The sequence below is a fragment of the Pectinophora gossypiella genome, chromosome 20, assembly GCF_024362695.1.
Source record: "Pectinophora gossypiella chromosome 20, ilPecGoss1.1, whole genome shotgun sequence".
NCBI classification, from domain to species: domain Eukaryota; kingdom Metazoa; phylum Arthropoda; class Insecta; order Lepidoptera; family Gelechiidae; genus Pectinophora; species Pectinophora gossypiella.
Window position 1 is genome coordinate 5,745,451 of NC_065423.1, and position 17,555 is coordinate 5,763,005.

The 17,555-nt window shown below is 41.1% G+C and overlaps 1 protein-coding gene across 4 annotated transcripts; it reads right to left on the reverse strand.

The window, feature by feature from the left end:
• Positions 1 to 16: 16 nt before the first annotated feature.
• On the reverse strand, positions 17 to 17,349 carry LOC126375976 (histone-lysine N-methyltransferase SETD1). 4 transcript variants are annotated; one of them, XM_050023102.1, is made up of 29 exons: positions 17,191 to 17,349; positions 16,534 to 16,770; positions 15,801 to 16,050; positions 15,347 to 15,532; positions 14,548 to 14,714; positions 13,667 to 13,795; positions 12,792 to 12,891; positions 12,248 to 12,349; positions 10,946 to 11,085; positions 10,336 to 10,487; positions 9,579 to 9,718; positions 8,663 to 8,824; positions 7,994 to 8,132; positions 7,604 to 7,725; positions 7,285 to 7,485; positions 6,713 to 6,916; positions 6,374 to 6,489; positions 6,004 to 6,124; positions 5,685 to 5,766; positions 5,400 to 5,533; positions 5,052 to 5,167; positions 4,386 to 4,626; positions 3,831 to 3,990; positions 3,340 to 3,463; positions 2,875 to 3,163; positions 2,479 to 2,686; positions 2,201 to 2,307; positions 1,293 to 1,487; positions 17 to 993 (listed from the first exon to the last, which is right to left on the reverse strand). In XM_050023102.1, the coding sequence occupies exons 2-29, from the start codon at positions 16,767 to 16,769 to the stop codon at positions 820 to 822; spliced, it is 4,497 nt and encodes a 1,498-aa protein (XP_049879059.1). In that variant the 5' UTR covers position 16,770; positions 17,191 to 17,349; the 3' UTR covers positions 17 to 819. The 4 variants fall into 4 exon arrangements, with proteins under 4 accessions (XP_049879059.1, XP_049879060.1, XP_049879058.1 ...); XM_050023103.1 differs by lacking the exon at positions 17,191 to 17,349 and adding an exon at positions 16,976 to 17,154; XM_050023101.1 differs by lacking the exon at positions 17,191 to 17,349 and adding an exon at positions 16,937 to 17,154.
• Between the last annotated feature and the right edge of the window lie 206 nt (positions 17,350 to 17,555).

Below are 17,555 nucleotides of genomic sequence, written 5' to 3' on the forward strand. Positions count from 1 at the left end.
ACAAAGAAAACAATACTTAAAATTGTTGAAATCTTTTATTTACAGCTTATACATACATTTTACATTACATTAAGTATATGAAGTGTAGTCGGAAAGATTGTATCGCAGATCACGAATTATTACATTCCTCTTGAAGACACTAATATCGGGAGAGTAATCAAAGACAGAGAAACAACACCCATAATACGGTTTTCTTTCGAATATTACTTCATTAACAAGATCATGTACTTGAAAAGTGTACTACATAAATCTGACGTAATAGCAGAGATCTTTATTCACAAAACAATGTACAACACAAATTACATAGCACGTTGCTTTGCCTGTAGTTATATTAGACTCAGTCAAAACAGTGCCGTTATAATACAAGAATCATTCAACTGCTTTTATTACAACATACATATCCACTGGTTTCAATATTAAATAATGAAATCACACAATATTTCACAGTCACACATATATATCATTATTTTTACATAAAAACCACTAAAAATTCATATTCGTTTGAGGCAGTTTCCGAAACCGCATTGAGTAGCGCTTATCTGCTACGAGTTTGTCATTTCAGTTGACATTCAGGATGATAGAGCTCAGCTCGATTGATTGTAAAATACATAACGGTTCACAACTCTTGCAAGGCGAAATAATCGCAGTCTTATGTTGAAGTATCAAGGAACAATTGTATTGCTATTTTCAATAAACTGTTATTTATACAGATTACTAATATTTCATCCATGATTTTTCCACGACTCTTTCGACGAATACCAATCAACGTCTCGCTCTAAGCACTTACTTAGCCGGGCCCGCGACACAGGCAAGCGACATTTAGTTGAGGAAGCCGCGGCACTGCGGCGCTCCACAGAGGCAGGGGATCTTCTCGTCCTCGAGCGGGAACTTGTAGTCGTACGTGATCTCCTCGTCGACGCCAATTGGCTGCTTCGAGTAGATGACGATTTTCTTCTGAGACTCTATTGTGATAATCTTCGCGTAACAGTTCGGCTGTTGTAGACAAAATAGTTGTATTATTTTCACGTCAGAAATAACTTTGTAATTAAATTAAATGCCAATTAGGTTTCTTGACTGTTTCTTGACAGTCACAAAATAATGGGAAAGTACCTACTCTACTAAGTTACTTAGAATGTTGTAAGTCAAGCAATGTGCAAATATCTACTAAAGACATGAATAAGGGTGACTCCTACTGAAGCGTTAACCCACACCGCTCCGGGGAGCAATTGCTCGACCTCTGAAGTAGTATTATTATATAAGCTGAAACCTCAACACCAACAGACAATACTCACATTGCAGCTGTGGTTGATGAACCGCGCGAGGTTGCCGCACTTGGTAGCGTCGATGATGGTATCCAGGTCGATGCGGAACAGGTACGAGCTGCCGATGCCGGTGGCCTCGTAGTGCGCCTCCCGCACGTCCGCCACGATCGGCCGGATCATCTGGCCCACGTACTCGATCACCATCTCGTCCGCGGCGATTGGTTCCTGGTATGAGAATCGTTGGTATAGTGACTATTTACTACTGCTGCTGTTATACATACGTTGATAACCTCTTTAGTTAACATCCTTCACATCACCATCAACATAAAAATATGACTTGGAGACGCTACGATTTGCGCACAATGTGGGACTTCACGCGACCGAAACGATAAGGAGAGCGTACCCTATTTGTCGAGACAATCATGTAATTCAAATCTGAGGCAATCATGTAAAAAGAAGCTTACTCAGCCTGGTGGTGGGTATTTTATGTTTGGTGCGATTATCATAACAGAATAGAAGTTCCAAAGATAACGCTACAACATAGTACAATATACGTATACCTCGCACATACAAATTGACTAACCCATCGTCCTCGAAATAAAATGTCATTAGCATAACACATTCACAGGAAACATGGTAAAACTGTAGACTGCTTTTAAAATAAAATATCTTCATGGTAACGGTAGAACCTGCAACACGACTTTGGTTACCAATGCTACTTTATTGTGGCCTTACTTACCTGAAATGAAAAATAAACTGTTTGAAACGTATTGCCTTTCTTTCTATGGAGGCAAGAAAGAGTCCAATGTGTTCATTTTTCATTCCTGGTAAATGATGTAGGTCACTTTTCCAGATATAGGAATGTTATTCCGTATATCGATGTAGGATATGTGATCAATGAATTGCATGTTATCATAGAGACTGGAGTGACAAGTTACCTGCGCAAAAAGACCCCAGTCGTGAATGCCAGACTTGGCAAATTTGAGCTGCTTCTTCCTGAACTTTAACTGGTTGAATTTCAGCAGATCCGAATCTGTGTCTGTACCTGGGGACACAAAATTTTGTCATAAGTTCATTGATAATCATAGGCATGATGGGATAATAAATCAAAAATTATTAAGTAATTCTGCTTTAAATGTCTTTGCAAGTTAGCAGAGCAACTTGTAGTAACTCGGAAATCTGCCTTTTTGTCCAAAGTTCAAACTATGTGACTTACCGAAAGCAGTTAGCAGTCGGCGCTGGTTGGACCTGGCCTCTCGGGACAGCAGCTGCATCTTGGAGGCCAGCATTTTGTTCTTGTCCTCCTGTGCCGGTGCGTCCATCGTAATCGTTGAGCTGCGTCCGTGGTGGTACTTGTACTTGGCCTTCAGGCGCGCGTCCATCTTGTAGTACCCTTCCGTGCGCGCTGAACCGCTGGAGTGACCCTGGAATTAAACGATTAGTTGATGTATGCGAAGTGTATAGTCAAATGCGAGGTGAGCTCATATGTCGGATTGTTGGTAACGAATCTACATTGTTACGCCAACTTCTTTTTCTTATTGTCCGTAGTCAAGTAAGTCGTGGTAACAACAGTAGTATTTCATGCGTAGGTACATAATTTCTAAATGCTTACCTGTAAATCTTCATAAATATTATTATGCCTCTTAGACTTCTTCTTGGGCGGGCTATAGCACACGTCAGTGGGCGAGTGGTCGACCCAATGCGTATCGTTGAGCCAGTATCCCTGCGCGTCCTCAGCTAGTAGCGACTCATACGCGCGTCTCAAGTACTCCACGTCCTCTCTGTCGATGCCGCGCGTCAGGAATTCGTACATCACTTGCATCTCAGCCATTATGTCGCGCGGCTTGAAGGTCACGTTCGGGTGGAGCATCTTATCGTAGTCTTCGCTTCTCTCGAAGATCCTGGTAGAGTGTTTAGTAAGTTAGATATTTTATGATTATGGAATGACTTTAGCTTTGCTTCCAAAAAAACATGGGTTAGCGCAAAAGTAACTCAAGTCACTCTGAACTTAAGCCAATAGAAAATAGAGTATGAAGGTTTGGAGCACTATCTAGACCAGGTAAGAGTTGATACTCACTTGTTCTGTATCTCGGCCAACTTCTTGGTCTCGTACTTGCGTTTGTACGGCCGCTTGGTCTTCTCCTTCGGTTTGACTTCCTCCATCGGCGAGTCCAGCTCCGGTTCCGCCATCCATGTGTAGCCTAGAGAACACGTCCAATGTTAATTTAACAGTTTTGAATACCGTCCGTGGTCCAATTAGTGCTATATGAATTAAAATATAATTACCATCGAATTTGGCGCATTGATGGACTTATAAATATAAAAAAAACCGTCCATCTTATTAGAAATGACACAACTTTCTGTCCTAATGTATTGGTAGGGGTAGAACAAAATTGCCCTAATGACGACGGTTATTTTCATCGTGGTCATGTCGTAGATGATTTGATGGTCTTCTTCTCGTGTCCTCCTCGTCGTCAGGCAGCAGTCAGCAGTATAAGTGGTTGAGCGCCACCTGGGAGGCCTGAGACGCTCGTGACGCTTGCGACTGGAGTGAGGATGATCACTTACCATGATCATGTTGTAGATGGTTGGATGGTCTTCTCCTCGTGTCCTCCTCGTCGTCAGGCGGCGGCCGGCAGTATGAGTGGTCGAGCGCCACCTGAGACGCCTGAGACGCTTGTGAAGCTTGCGACTGTGGCGACGATGTCTCCGACAGAGCGCTGCTGATCTGTAGGGGATGTAAAATTGACAATAAGGAAGAAATAAGGAGGAAGGAAGGCGAAATATACCATCATTATGAAAGTAGACTCAAGTTTGACCTTGATTTGATATTTATTCGGCACTTGTCTACTAGCATTTCTCGATAGACCTTCACACAGCTAACAACAAGTAGTGCAATAGGCTCTTAATATTGTTAATTCCTGGGTATAATCTTATTTCTACTGTTGTCTGTCAGAGATCCAGAAAACACCAGCTCGATCGAAAACTTTTAAACTATCAATACCCTTTATGACACAGAAGAAAATGTACGAGAAGAGTGGAATAATCAAAGGGAGCCTTTTGGCCAGCAGCTACTCCAAATAGGCCACGATAAGATAAAACGAAAATATACCCTACACGTACCTCCTTAACCCCGTTAACACTAACAGCGTCAGTGTTGCTGTGCTCACTAACAGACACGATCCGCTGCCGCTTGTCTCCCTTCTTCCTTGCATCCTTGCGTCGCACCGGTTCCTCCTCTGACGTAATCTCTCCTTCTTCCATTTCAGTGTCCAGCTTGCTCTTTTCAGGAGACTTGACGTGATTCTTGAGCGGACTGCTCTTGGGTTCTTCAGCTTTACTATTAGCTGCCTTCTCGGGTTTGCTGGTTATTGAAAAAATAAATGAGTAAACTCTCAAGTTTACTAATGATCAACGACCCATTCAAATTAGCATTGGGATTTTTATTTTAGTAGCTTTATTAAGATTTCCATCGGATTGCAAAAGGAAGGCAAGAGGGAAACTACTGTCCTATTTTTCCCTAAAAAGTAGCATGTAGAATGTTTCACCGACAAGAGCGTGGCTCTTAAGTTAGGGATGTGATGACTAAGATTTCACTATTGTTTCATGATCATGACAAAAAAAATAATGGTGGTCTAACGATTTTGTACTGACACATTTCTACACCTCTCCTTCCTATCGCAGTAGGCAAAGCCACAAATCACCGCAAGGCAATCCGCAGCAGCATCTGATATCCATGTCTTTGGACTCCAGTTCCAAAGTCTAAAAATAGAAACTCTTCTGTCGTACCTTTCGTCAGGCGGTTTTTCAGGCTGCGGCCGGTCTGACTCCTGCTTCTGCCTCTGTTCTTCCAAGAACTCCCTCTCGATCTGTTCCATATACTCTGTGTTCCGTCTTCTTCTCTCCTGTTATTGAAAAATGGAAATGTCGTCAAAATTCTCTTAAAAATTAAACTTAACTCTATTTCACTCGAGTATACTATTTAATCAGGAAATTACTCTTACGTTTTATTCTGTTTTTTATTCAATAAATTTAACTAAGATCTTCAGGCGGCCTTTATTTCCTGTCTTTCGCATATTTTTACCCCACTTAGTCGAAGCATTTTAGTCATAGCAAGTTAATACAACTATAGTTTACCTGGTATTCTCTCTCCTCTTCCGAATCCGAGTACACTCTGTCCAGTAGGATATCCTTCGGTTCTTCTTCTGGTGACAGGATAGGAGAGCCCAGTCGGTCGTCTGAAGCCTCCACTTGAGGTATTGGGGTCTTTTCTGAAATTATAATAGGTATAAATAAATTACAGAAGATATAATTTGCGTGCATAATATCTCTAGTGCGTGCTTACTTTACAGATTCTTAAAATATAAGTACATAGATAAATAAGCATAAAAAGAACAGAGAAATCAGTTACGTGAACCATACCTCTCCTGCTTTGTTCCTCTTCGCTGTCTGAAGAAGATGAATACACTCTCCTGAGTCGTTCCTTGTTCGACACCACTTTGAGCTGAGAAGCAAGTGAATATGTTTTAACAAAAATTGAGACATGCTGAAGTTTTTGGAAACGTATATTGTGTTCCTTTCTCCCTCCAGCAAGCCACACTGAATCAGTGTGGTGAAGTTTGGTCTAGATCCCCTCCGGTTTATTGAGGAGAGGCCTACACGTAGCAGTGGAACGTGTTTAGGCTGTTTTAGTATATTATGTATGGTCACGTAGTGTGTTGTAATACTTTATTTCATTTACCTCAGCCTCGTCAAGGTCGGAGTCATCGTCCGACTCGGAGTATATCCGCGGGGCCGCGCCCTTGCGCTCCGGCTCCGACTCTGTTTCCGATGACGATCGACTCGACGACGATGACGACGATCTAAGAGAAAATAGATTAAAATGTAATCCAGAACACTAAACCATAGTTAAGCTGTATAACTAACAGGTCCAAGCCACCTGGCACGGCTGGTAGTAAACTGTTGGGAGTGTTTACAACGTGAAGAGGCAGTCGGTCAGTATGGCAATCGATTTTCGTCTGCCATCTTGTACTTGTACGTATTTACTACGAGTCACAGGACGTATGCGATTCCTAAGTGTGTTTTTAAACGTGTTTACTGCGAGTACGAACCTAGAGGAACTGCTAGACTGCCGCCGTCTGCTCCGGGACAGATATGAGCCAGTCGTCCTGTTCCGCGGACTCGTCGGTACCTCCTTCTCTTCGTCAGAGTTCTGCACCATCTCCTCCTACACAAGAAGATTGTTTAAAATTATTTTATTTCAAAGTATCAAGAACATTTGAACATGTCATTTCATTTGGGTGTGAGGGTAACGAAAGTTGCTTGACTGTAGAATGCGAATTGATTTGCAGATCTAAATACAAACGGTCTAAGTACTATTTATAAAAATATACCAATTAAACAGTGACAATATCCCGGATAATTCTCCGGGAAGTGAATGATATAATCACCTGGTCGCTAAGCCGCTTGCTGGAGTCGTCGTCGATATGCACGGGCGAGGGTATCTTGCGCTTGCGCCTGAAGCTGGGCATCTTGGGTATGGCGGCGCGCAGGCCCAGCCCCGCGCCATAGCCGCCCAGCTCTAGGCCCAGATCGCGGGACTCCATGATCGACTTGATTGAGTCTACCGCCTCTTCCTTCTTGTTTGAGATGTCCTGGGAGAGGAGATTGAGTTTTTTTTTTAACATTGTGTAAAAAGACCGGTACCACTCTGGACGCATACGAACGAACCCTGGTCAATGATCACCAACTCGCACTTAGTGCTGGACTGTTAAGATTTATAAAGATATATAAAAGGTCTAGACAGGAAAAATAAGTCTTTACTAATTAGAACAAAGCGTCTACCATAAGTGGGCATCGGCAAAAATAAAACTAGAGCCTGTTTCACCGCTTGCTGTTTGCAACTATCTGATAGCTTATCCAGGACTTAATGCTATTGTACACTTATCTGGCAAACTTGTTAGAAAGTTACTAAATAGGCTCCAAAACATTTAAATCCAGTTTAATCAGTTGTCAATATTACCTGCAGCGGCTGCCCCTCCTCCTTAGGCTTGACAGTCTGCCGGTTCTTGCGACTCTGCTCGTCCCACCACAGCTCGAAGTTCTTGAACGCCGTGCTCTCGATCATCTTCTTGTTGAAGTCCTTCTTGAGAATCATCTTCAGCTCTGCCGTCACTCGCTCTATCACGCTATTGATCGTCGGGTAGTGCGGGTTGTCGCATTCCTGTGTAGTGTGGTTAAAACTCAGGTTATTATACATATAAGATGACGTCTATTTCTGTTGATGTTTGTGAAGCACTCGAACCACATGGCCAGGGGGAATGCCTGTCATCGCTACATACCGGTACTGGATGCACAGGCTCCGTGTAGGGCTGGTAGTGATGCGTGAGTATGGGCGGCGCCGTGAAACCCGCGCCGTACGCCAGTGCTATCTCCGGCGCCGGGTACCCGGGGGGAGGGTACGCTGGAACAAACATATATTGTTATGTTCCTTACTTGTACTATGTTGGCGTCCAGGTAGGTGGGCGAAATAAGTCACAGAACAGACACGTAATGACGTAGGATCTGGATGTCTTGGATAAAGACTGGTGAGAAATCGCTCGTGATAGAAAACAACTGAAGACAGTGAGACATTTGTCTCACTAGACGGGAAAATAGGTTAGGGTTGGGGTATTGTTTATGTTCACATTTGGTGTGCGACAGCTGTTATAGAGATCGACAAGTATACGTACCAGTCGGCGCCCACATGTGCGCGTAGTAGGGGTGGTGCGCGGGCGCGGCGGGCGGCGCTGCGGCCGGGTAGTAGTATGCGTCCGCCGGGACCTGCTCCTCGATCTTGGCTTCAGTTGACGACAGCGACGACAGCGACATCTGGAGGTAGGATGGTGTGCTCAGTCAATAACATACAGCAGTTGGCGCTAGTGCATTTCGCACGGGGCGGAAGCATGGGCGGATCCAGGGGGGCGACAGATTGGGTCATGGGTTGTCACTGCTATTTTATCTAATTCTCTACGGAGATAAGTTGCCTGCTACCTGGTGACCCAACACCCTCCCATAAAAACTGAATCCGCTTCTGGGCGGAAGGCGAAGAAGCTGGGACACGTCGAACAAAACGGATCAGTAAGGTATGACGTAACTCATAAGCTCATTCTATGTCTATGCTGTTCTGGGAGCAAATAAAAAACATATAACACGTTCAGCTGCTTGTCTTCCCGGGCATTGTCCTCTAACATGATAGACTAATGTTATGGGCGATAGGCTGATCCCTTATCACCATAAGGTTTATCATATCCAGCTTACGACATCGTATCAACAGTGGCTGCAAGTTGTCTTTGATTACTTGTGGCTCTGCCCACCCCATTAGGGATTACGGGCGTGAGTTTATGTATGTATGTAATAACCTGGTCGTCGTCGAGGTTGTCCCGGTCGTGGTGGTTGTCGGGAGGCGCGGCGGGCGAGCGGCGCGGCTCCTCGCCCGTCAATAGCTCGTCCTCAGACGACGAGATGTCCGACCCGATCTTGTCCATCAGGGGGAACTTCCTACGCTCCGCCTCTTTCACTTTCTACAACAAAAACATCTCTACATCATACCACGAGTTCTTTGACCTTACATAACCTCACTTATAAGTCTGGACTGGATCATCTGTAGACATAGTTTTCCTGTAAGTGTTAAGGAGTGTGGATTGATAATCGGGGATTAAAAAGGCCATATCGAGGCAATTCAAAAAAACAATATTGCTATTTGACATTTGTGTACATTGCGCACTTTTATATGCACAAATGTCAAATTGCAATATTGCTTTTTTAGGTAAATTGCTTCGATTTGGCCTTTTTAACCCCATTTTTTTGCACAGAGGTGCAGGCGGTGAAATCAAAACACGCCTTGTAAGCTACCAATACTCTTTTTAGCTAGTAAAAATATGATCTGAGAGTTTAAAATGACCAATAGCTAAAGCTTAAGGAACATTGAAATCACACCAATACCAACAAGTAGGTGTTAGTGACAATGTAACGAAAACTTTGCGGTACGGTTGAGGCCATGATTCTGAGTTGATATCAAGTGGAATTTTCCGTCGCAACACTATGGAACTGAAAATAATTTAAAAAAGCACTAATATTTTCATTAATTTTCCGACAGGAAAATCCACAAATCCAGGAATTCCACTTCATACCAACTCACAATCATGGTCTGAATCATCACCTCAGTATTCGTTACGATGTCACTAACACCCATACGAACTAGAGTGGTTATCTGTACGTACTTGTACGGGTTGTAAGTTACATCGTAACATCCTGTATTATTATAAAGCAACGCACCCTTTCAACGGTGATTTTAAGACACTCGAGGTAGAACTCTCTCGACAGGTACGGCGAGGGCGTCGTGGACAGTGGCTCCGACTCCGGTTCCCTCTTCGTGTTGAACGATATGATGCTATCCCGGTCTTCACTGCCTGAACCTATTGGGAAACAAGTCGTTAACAATGTAAAAAAGTGTTTCTTTGATGCAGAAAAGACTTTAAACTTTAAAATGCTACGTTGCTACCTCTTGCGACACAATACAATCATAAGAAACGTGAGGGGTGCAGCTTACTCAATCACACTGCTCCTCTATTAGTTTGGTTGTGGTGTCAGTTAGTAACTGTCAGTTGTTAGTAATCATGGCCATGTTCACCGACAGAAGCAGTGCAGTTATTGTTGAGAATAGATATTCGCAATCAAACTCTCTAACGTTCACTTGGAATGGATGTCGTTTATTTTCAGTACAGTAAATATTTCACAGATATACGAATATGTATTGTTTATCCTTAGTTTCTGTCCTTTCTACTATTTGGTCTTGCTGTGTACACTATATTTTTATTTTGGGTTGTAGACTATTTCTAAACCTGTTTCGAGTATATCATATGTATATCATGTATATCATATGTGTATTGTTTACAATCTGTGTACCTTTTTAATAAAATATTCTTTTGCGTGGTTCGGAGTAGAGTCATGGACCAATATAGTCTATGCTATTTTACTTCTTTATGATGAGTGTTGCCATAATTATATCGCAATTTACAACAGTAGTAGATACCTTCATCGTCCGAGGGCGGGTGGTGTGCGTCGAGGTCGGGTATCTTGGTGGGCAGGCGCTCGTCATCCTCCTCCTCGCTGGACATGTTGAGCGACAGGAAGGGCGGCGCCAGCCCACCGCCGCCGCTCGCGCCCTTCAGCAGCATCGCTATTCTGTAACACAACGTAACATTAATAATAATTTACGTTTATTATGGCAACTCGGCCCAATTGTTAGTAATACAGAAAAAAAACACGTAAATACTAAGGTTAGTAAAGCTTAACATAGAACAATATACTTCACAGATAAACACAAAAACATTTTAATGGGAAGCGATTAACACCCCCATAAACTGCTTCCATATTGGAAGCTCCAACACAAAAGTCCACACGAATTCATGTCGTACGAACACGTACTAACACGCCTGAATGACCTCTAAACTTCCAAGTACTTTGGAAGTGCGAGTCGGTCGTCGAAGACAAGTAGTTTAATCTAGTAAGCTAAAGCATCGCAAACACGCAGCAGCTACAGCTGTTGCCGTAATATCGGCAACCAAAGCAAGTAAAGAAGCTTTTCAAAACAGGTTTTCCAAGGTTCTCAGACATAATCATCAATGTAGCTATAAATGTACCTAGTATCGAGATCAACATTCTTGGGCTCCTCAGCTGGTGGCGGCGGCTTGGGCTCAGGCTCCTTCGCGTCTGACGTGTCCTCCGGCGGCCGCGGCTCCACCACCTCCACACTCTTACTTGGAGTGTCCACAGCAGGCTCCTACATCAACACATTTTTATCAAACTCCAGCACAAGCCAGGGGCCTAAGTTGCAAATGTTACTATCGGATGAATCATTAACGTGTAAGTCGCGCGAAGCAAAATGCATCGCTGGTACGCATCGTCCTTGACATAAGGTGTTCAATTAAATCGGCTGGGTTATACGTTATACGGAATGTAGACACCGAAATTTAGCACCTGGCTATGCCTAGAAGTCATGATTTGAATTTTATAGCCTAAATATTTTGATTACTGAAATAAAACGCTCATAACGGAATAGCATAATACATTGATTATGCACACAGCGCCTTTATGAGTATGTTGGAAGCTATACGAAATATTAAGACAAGATAGTTTTCTGTGAATCATTACACCCGTTATGATAAATTGGTTTATTATTTAAGTACTAGGAAGGCAAGAGGGGCCACTGCCCTATTTTTCCTTAAAATAGTAGGATGGTAGTAGATTGAGAATGCTACACCGACAAGAGCGTGGCTCTTAAATTATAGAGTGATTTAGGTAACTATAAAGAACTTATCTAGACAGACATGCATTGTACAAGATCATGCACCACACCATATAAATTAGTCACACTATGGATGGATAACAAGCGGAACATGCGTTTATTGATGATGCGGTTTTACAAATACTTACCGCCCATAAAATTATCGCAACACGTGTCTACAAGTAGCCTAAGTCTATTTATCTATTATGTGCAACATTAGATAGTGTTTTTTACTTAATTTGTGAAAGTGTGCTAAACATTCATGCTTATATTTAAATCAATCTTTTCACAGAACCACAATAGCCCTTTTTATATCGACTCTACATATTCTTAGGACTAAGTTACACCTGACATCAAGAGCACAAAACGGAAGCGAAAAAGAAAAATACGTATTACTGTATGGTAACGGAGTCGTTGGGTCATAAACGTCAAACCCGATAACTTAGTTCATAAAGGCTGTACTATAATTATATCGAAAGATTTAATCCGAATCTGTCAGCCGCAACCCATCGCTTTCGTTCCGTGCTTAAAACCTTGATATAAGCCTCGTACGAGGAATATATTTATCGTAATAGTGTTGGTATGTTTGCATGCTGTGTGGCTATATAATATGTGCATAGTTTTCAAGTGCGTTGGTACGTGGGTGGGTAATGCCGACCTTTTCCTTTTCTTTTTTCTCCTTGACTTCGGGCGAGACGCGCTCCTTGGGCGCGGGCGTGGACGCGGTCCACGCGGGTGTGGTGCTCGCTCGCCGCTCCAACTTTAGTCACACCATAGTTTAGCTACTGCTCTCTACACTCATACTATTTATACTCATTGTATTGCTCCAATACAAGGGTTCTAACGATTGTGTAACTATCGTAAAATGCTTAATTAATTTGTAATGAAAACAAAGCGACATGATAAATGGAGAATTCTGCTGGAAAAACCAATGACAGTGATTTGGATGAATTTTGGTGTTAATCAAAAAGAACGGGAATTTATTATGTAACACCAAAACACACTGAAACGTGAAGTATAAAACGGATGAGCATCTTGTTAGTATCATGTTACATGTGTGATAGATAAAATCTCAAACAGCACAAACAATGATTTTGGGAATTTAATTCACTGGTAAGCTTTCTTAAAAAATCTGAAGATGATGGAAATTGTATGGTAAAGGTAATTTTTATGTTACATGAGTGGTACGAGTGGGTACTCACATGTGGGTGGTGATGCGGCGTGTGGTGCGCGTGCCTCCAGTCGTGCCACCACACGCTGCCGCCCGGCGTCGCTGCGGGGGCGGGGTAGCTGTACCCGTACCTATGCACCGAAATAAACGTTTTTATTATAATTACATAACATAGCATCACGCCTGAATTGTATAGTATTAGCTATGTTTTAATTCCCATGTAATAAGGGGCAATCCTACTGCTATTAACCAGGCACAAATCCTGGAAATCTGGTGATATCAATTAAGTGGTTCAGAGCCTCGGGATTCGAACCTTTATTATTATTTATATGAACCGATTCTCCTTACTATCGTGAGTTTTCAATCTTAACCTGATAAATACATCATGATCAATATACAACATCACCACACTGTAATGTGTCAGCCATATCTTATCATCAGACTCTGCAAAGAAGCTATTCCAATCTTACTTATTGTAGATATGTCTTGGATAGGTATTACGTGGACGAAGAAATGGGTCGAACCTTTTATCGAATAAGGAATAATAAATAGCACAGTGATGAGCAATATCATGTACCCACTTTAGAACCCTGTCGCACTATCGTATTTGACATTTAATGAGGCTTATGGTTTAATTTGTCAGAAAAGCTAATGTGACATGGTTGCAAAGTGTATACATATTAGTACTCGTGACTGTACAATATAGAACGGCAACTCTCCGCTTCCCACCAGCGGCTTAGCTAGGTTTACCTCACCTCCCCTCGGTCTAACTTTAGTCTACAATCGTATGGGCGTCAGACGTCAGACACAGTACGCGTGTACGAAAACATCAGTGTGTAGTGTCTGTGTAAAACGAGGTGTTTTGTATGAATTGTGTGGGGTGTGACTGAGGTAAGTAGTACTCACCCCGGTTGGTAGTAGGGGTCGTAAGTGACGGGTTGCGCCGGCGTGTAGGGCACCTCGGGCGCGTGGCTGGGGGCCGCGAACGGCACCTCGCTCGTCTCACTGGTGCTGCGCGCGTAACGCTCCCTGTACCTTTATAAGTGCAATAGAAATTGGTAATGATTCTAATATAGAAATATTAGAATGATAAGAATCCGCGAAATCACTAAGTTAAGAGCAAAGAATGTGCACTTACATTTCTTTTTTGACATGACTTATTGTATAATAGATTTCCTACATGTGACATTAACTATTTGGCCAAAACAATCCGTCTACAGTTTAGTAGTCTAGTTTAGTTAGGCTAGTTTAATTTGTATGAAAAAGCAACCTGTGACGTCATAGAAGAGCGTGACAAAATGTGGCACTTATATAAGATAAATAGAAAAATGAGACGTTTTTTGACACCTTTAGATGTGTCTTTATTTAGAAATCAGAATTTCATAATTTATCTTTGACCTAGGAAACTACCTAATTCTGAGTATAAGACTACATTATAAAACTGTGAAGAAAATTTGGATATTAATTATGTATGTATAGAATTATACCTGCGTCTACACTTCCTCTTGCATCGTCCGCTTGTAAAGTAAAATACACCCATTAAGCTACAATAATCATATAAGAAATACCAATAGTTATTTAGAGTATAGTTTTGTTTACTTGAGCAGCTGAAGTTTAAATGCGAATAAATGTATCGTGGCCCGATCCCGCTCAGAGCGACTGCGGTGCCGGTCATGGCGGCGGTACTCGCGCAACAAGTGTATCATATTACCTGTCCCGCTCACGGTCTTTGTCCCGCTCTTGCTCAGAGCGAATGCGGTTCTCGCGCATCAAGTGTACCATATTACCTGTCCCGCTCCCTGTCCCGGTCTCTGTCCCGCTCACGGTCTTTGTCCCGCTCCCGCTCAGAGCGACTGCGGTGGCGGTCGTGGCGGCGGTACTCGCGCTCCTCGTCCGACCATCGCGTGTTGCTGTCGCTGTGCTCTACGTCTTTGTAGCTTCGCGGGTATGCCTCCTGTAAGACCAGGCCTCGGACATTCCATACAACTGATTCAAATCAAATCAAATATACTTTATTGCACAGAACTAAATTACAACAATCAGACATAACACATGAATAAAGTACAATTTGGGCGGCCTTATTGCTCTAGAGCAATACAACTTCAACTTGATTGATTCAGCTTGTGCTTTTACACGCGTGTATTGACGTATGTACTAGGGTCTACACAAAATTTATATTTACCCATTTAGTCTTGGTTAATGTCTAAGAGGGCAGAAATATGTACAAATTTGTCTATAGGCTTTATAATTTTCATATTTAACACCATACTACCTGTTCCTTTATTTTTTTGCAACTATTAATAACATAACACTGTCAAAATTACAACATAATATTACCAAAATATTTTTAATCTTACTTAATTTAACAAGTTCGAATTCACTGATACTTAAAAGACAATCTTAATTTACTTTATAAACAACAAACACACAAAAAGACATTTCTTAACAATGCATCCTACAGCTGTGAGAATAGCAAAACATATTTAATTATGTAATATCTACCTATTATTTAAATCTTTACACTAATTTTTCTCAAGCCTTGGAGCCTATGTTAATGTCTCAAGTAATTATATAACTAGAACTTACCTTTTCAGTCAGCTTGGTTTCCTCTAATCTCTTGCTGAGGGTAGGGTCCACCTTCTGTGGCCTCACATCCTCCACCAGAGGTGGTTTTGCAATGGTGGGCAGGGGCTGCGGCTTCTTCTCCAGAGTTTTATCATCTAACAACTCTTGACATCTCTTGCCAAAGGCATCATGGAAGACTTCTAGCACCTAGAAATAATACATTCAACATAATTTATATTCATTGTTATGAAAGAAGGATGAGTATATAAGCTAATGATTTGTTAAGATGTTTTTTCCATTTTTCATCTATTTTTATATAAAGATGGTACGCAAAAGGGTAGGTATGGTTCTTATATTGTCAACAATACGGGAGAAAGCCTCTCTCAATGCATTTGTGCAATCTGAATAAGTATGCCTGCAATATAGGGGTATTTAACAATATTATTAAAGTAGTAAGTATGTAACATTGGCTCACCTGACCCATGACAGACTTCCCATTATATTTTTCTATACATAGCTTAGTAAATTTTACATCTTGGAATACTACTCGAGCAAATCCCAGGTGCCTGTTTGTTATTGGATGGTAGAATATAGTCAGCTCTTCATAGGGACCGATTTTGTTCATCATATCGGCTAAGAAAGCCTTATCTATGTTGTCATTTAAATTAGCTATTGTTACTTCTAGCTGTGGGGGAGTTCCTACATAATTTTTGTCTATTTTGAATCTGAAAAAGCAGAAAAATGTATAAAACAAGAAATACAATATGCAATAAATTGTACTAGGAAATCTATTATTTGAAATTGCCGCCACATGTAAATGTCAAGAATCTTTAGGTTATGTTGGCAACATTGAATTTGGAGCTATAATAAAAACAAAGGGAAACAATAGCCAAAATTGCAATAATTTCACAAAATCTTTACTAGGAAATAGTTTCTATCCATAAAACTGTTTTAATTTAGTTCAAGAATCCAACAACAATGAAGTAATATTAAATTTAAAGTGCCACATAACAACCAACTAACCCAACTGCAAGATATCAATAAAATTGTGAAAATTCAACAGTAGAAAACTAATTAGAGATATTTCTTCAATTATTACTGATATAACAAGTAGTAATTATGTACTATTGGCAAGAACTTTGAGATAGTTATCCTAAAACTCAATATTGACACCTTAACAGTAACCTGAATATGTAAAACTCTTTTACCTAGGAACTGGCAAATCCGCTGGCTCCAATCTATTCCAGATTCTCGACAGCTGCGACCTGGGGTCTCTGCATTGCACAGGGGGATATGAAGAGTCTCCTGGAACTATCCCATCATATCTGTACAATTTTATTGCTCCTTTCACAAGAAATGGGTCCATAAGCAGTTTATAGTTTTTAGGTGCTTTATGAAGCACAGCATTGTGACCTGAAGCTTTATGCTCCATCCCTCCATTCATCCTGAAAGAAAAAAGCAGTAATAATGTTAAACAAGACATAACCTCAACTTTTACAATAATTTACAATTTCTTCAAAATGATTCAATCTATAGCCAAGTACTATACGTCGATATCCGTATAACATTACAATAATGATCAAAGAAAGGTAATATTTCTGTAAAACCGACCTGAAATAGAAAAACAACAATAATGTTAGAAAAATTTACAAGTCGCCGTGTTTTGACGATTGTTAGCTGCGGGATACGATTTCATCGTATCTTATGGGGAACGAATCTTCATAACAACAATGAGTATGACGAGAATATAAATTTCACTAAATTAACGCAACAAATATTGAATTATAAAATAATTTACTACAGTAAGCTCTCTCCATGGTGACGGTCAAAAGAACTCTATTTCGTACAAGAAAAAACATACTTACAATAGATTTTTTATGGCCTCAAAATATTAAGCATAAAAGGTTTCGTGGATTAAATGCGCCATTAGAAATAATATTCCGAGTAAAATAATTTTACTTGGACAAAACACACAAATAAGACCTTCGTTTGATTTCTTGCACAATGTTTATAAGAAAGTATATAATTTTTTAACCTCACTTCAATACAACTTATTTTGAAACAAATCTATCCTTTCTGGGCGTGTTTTTTTTGGAATGTTGGTGAACGTGTCTGTCACTGTCACTTTTACTACCGCATGACGTCAAAACCTACCATGTATACCAGTTAACAGTACTTTGTATTTTCCATTTTTATGTTTTCTCTTCAAATATATGAGGAAAAAAAATGT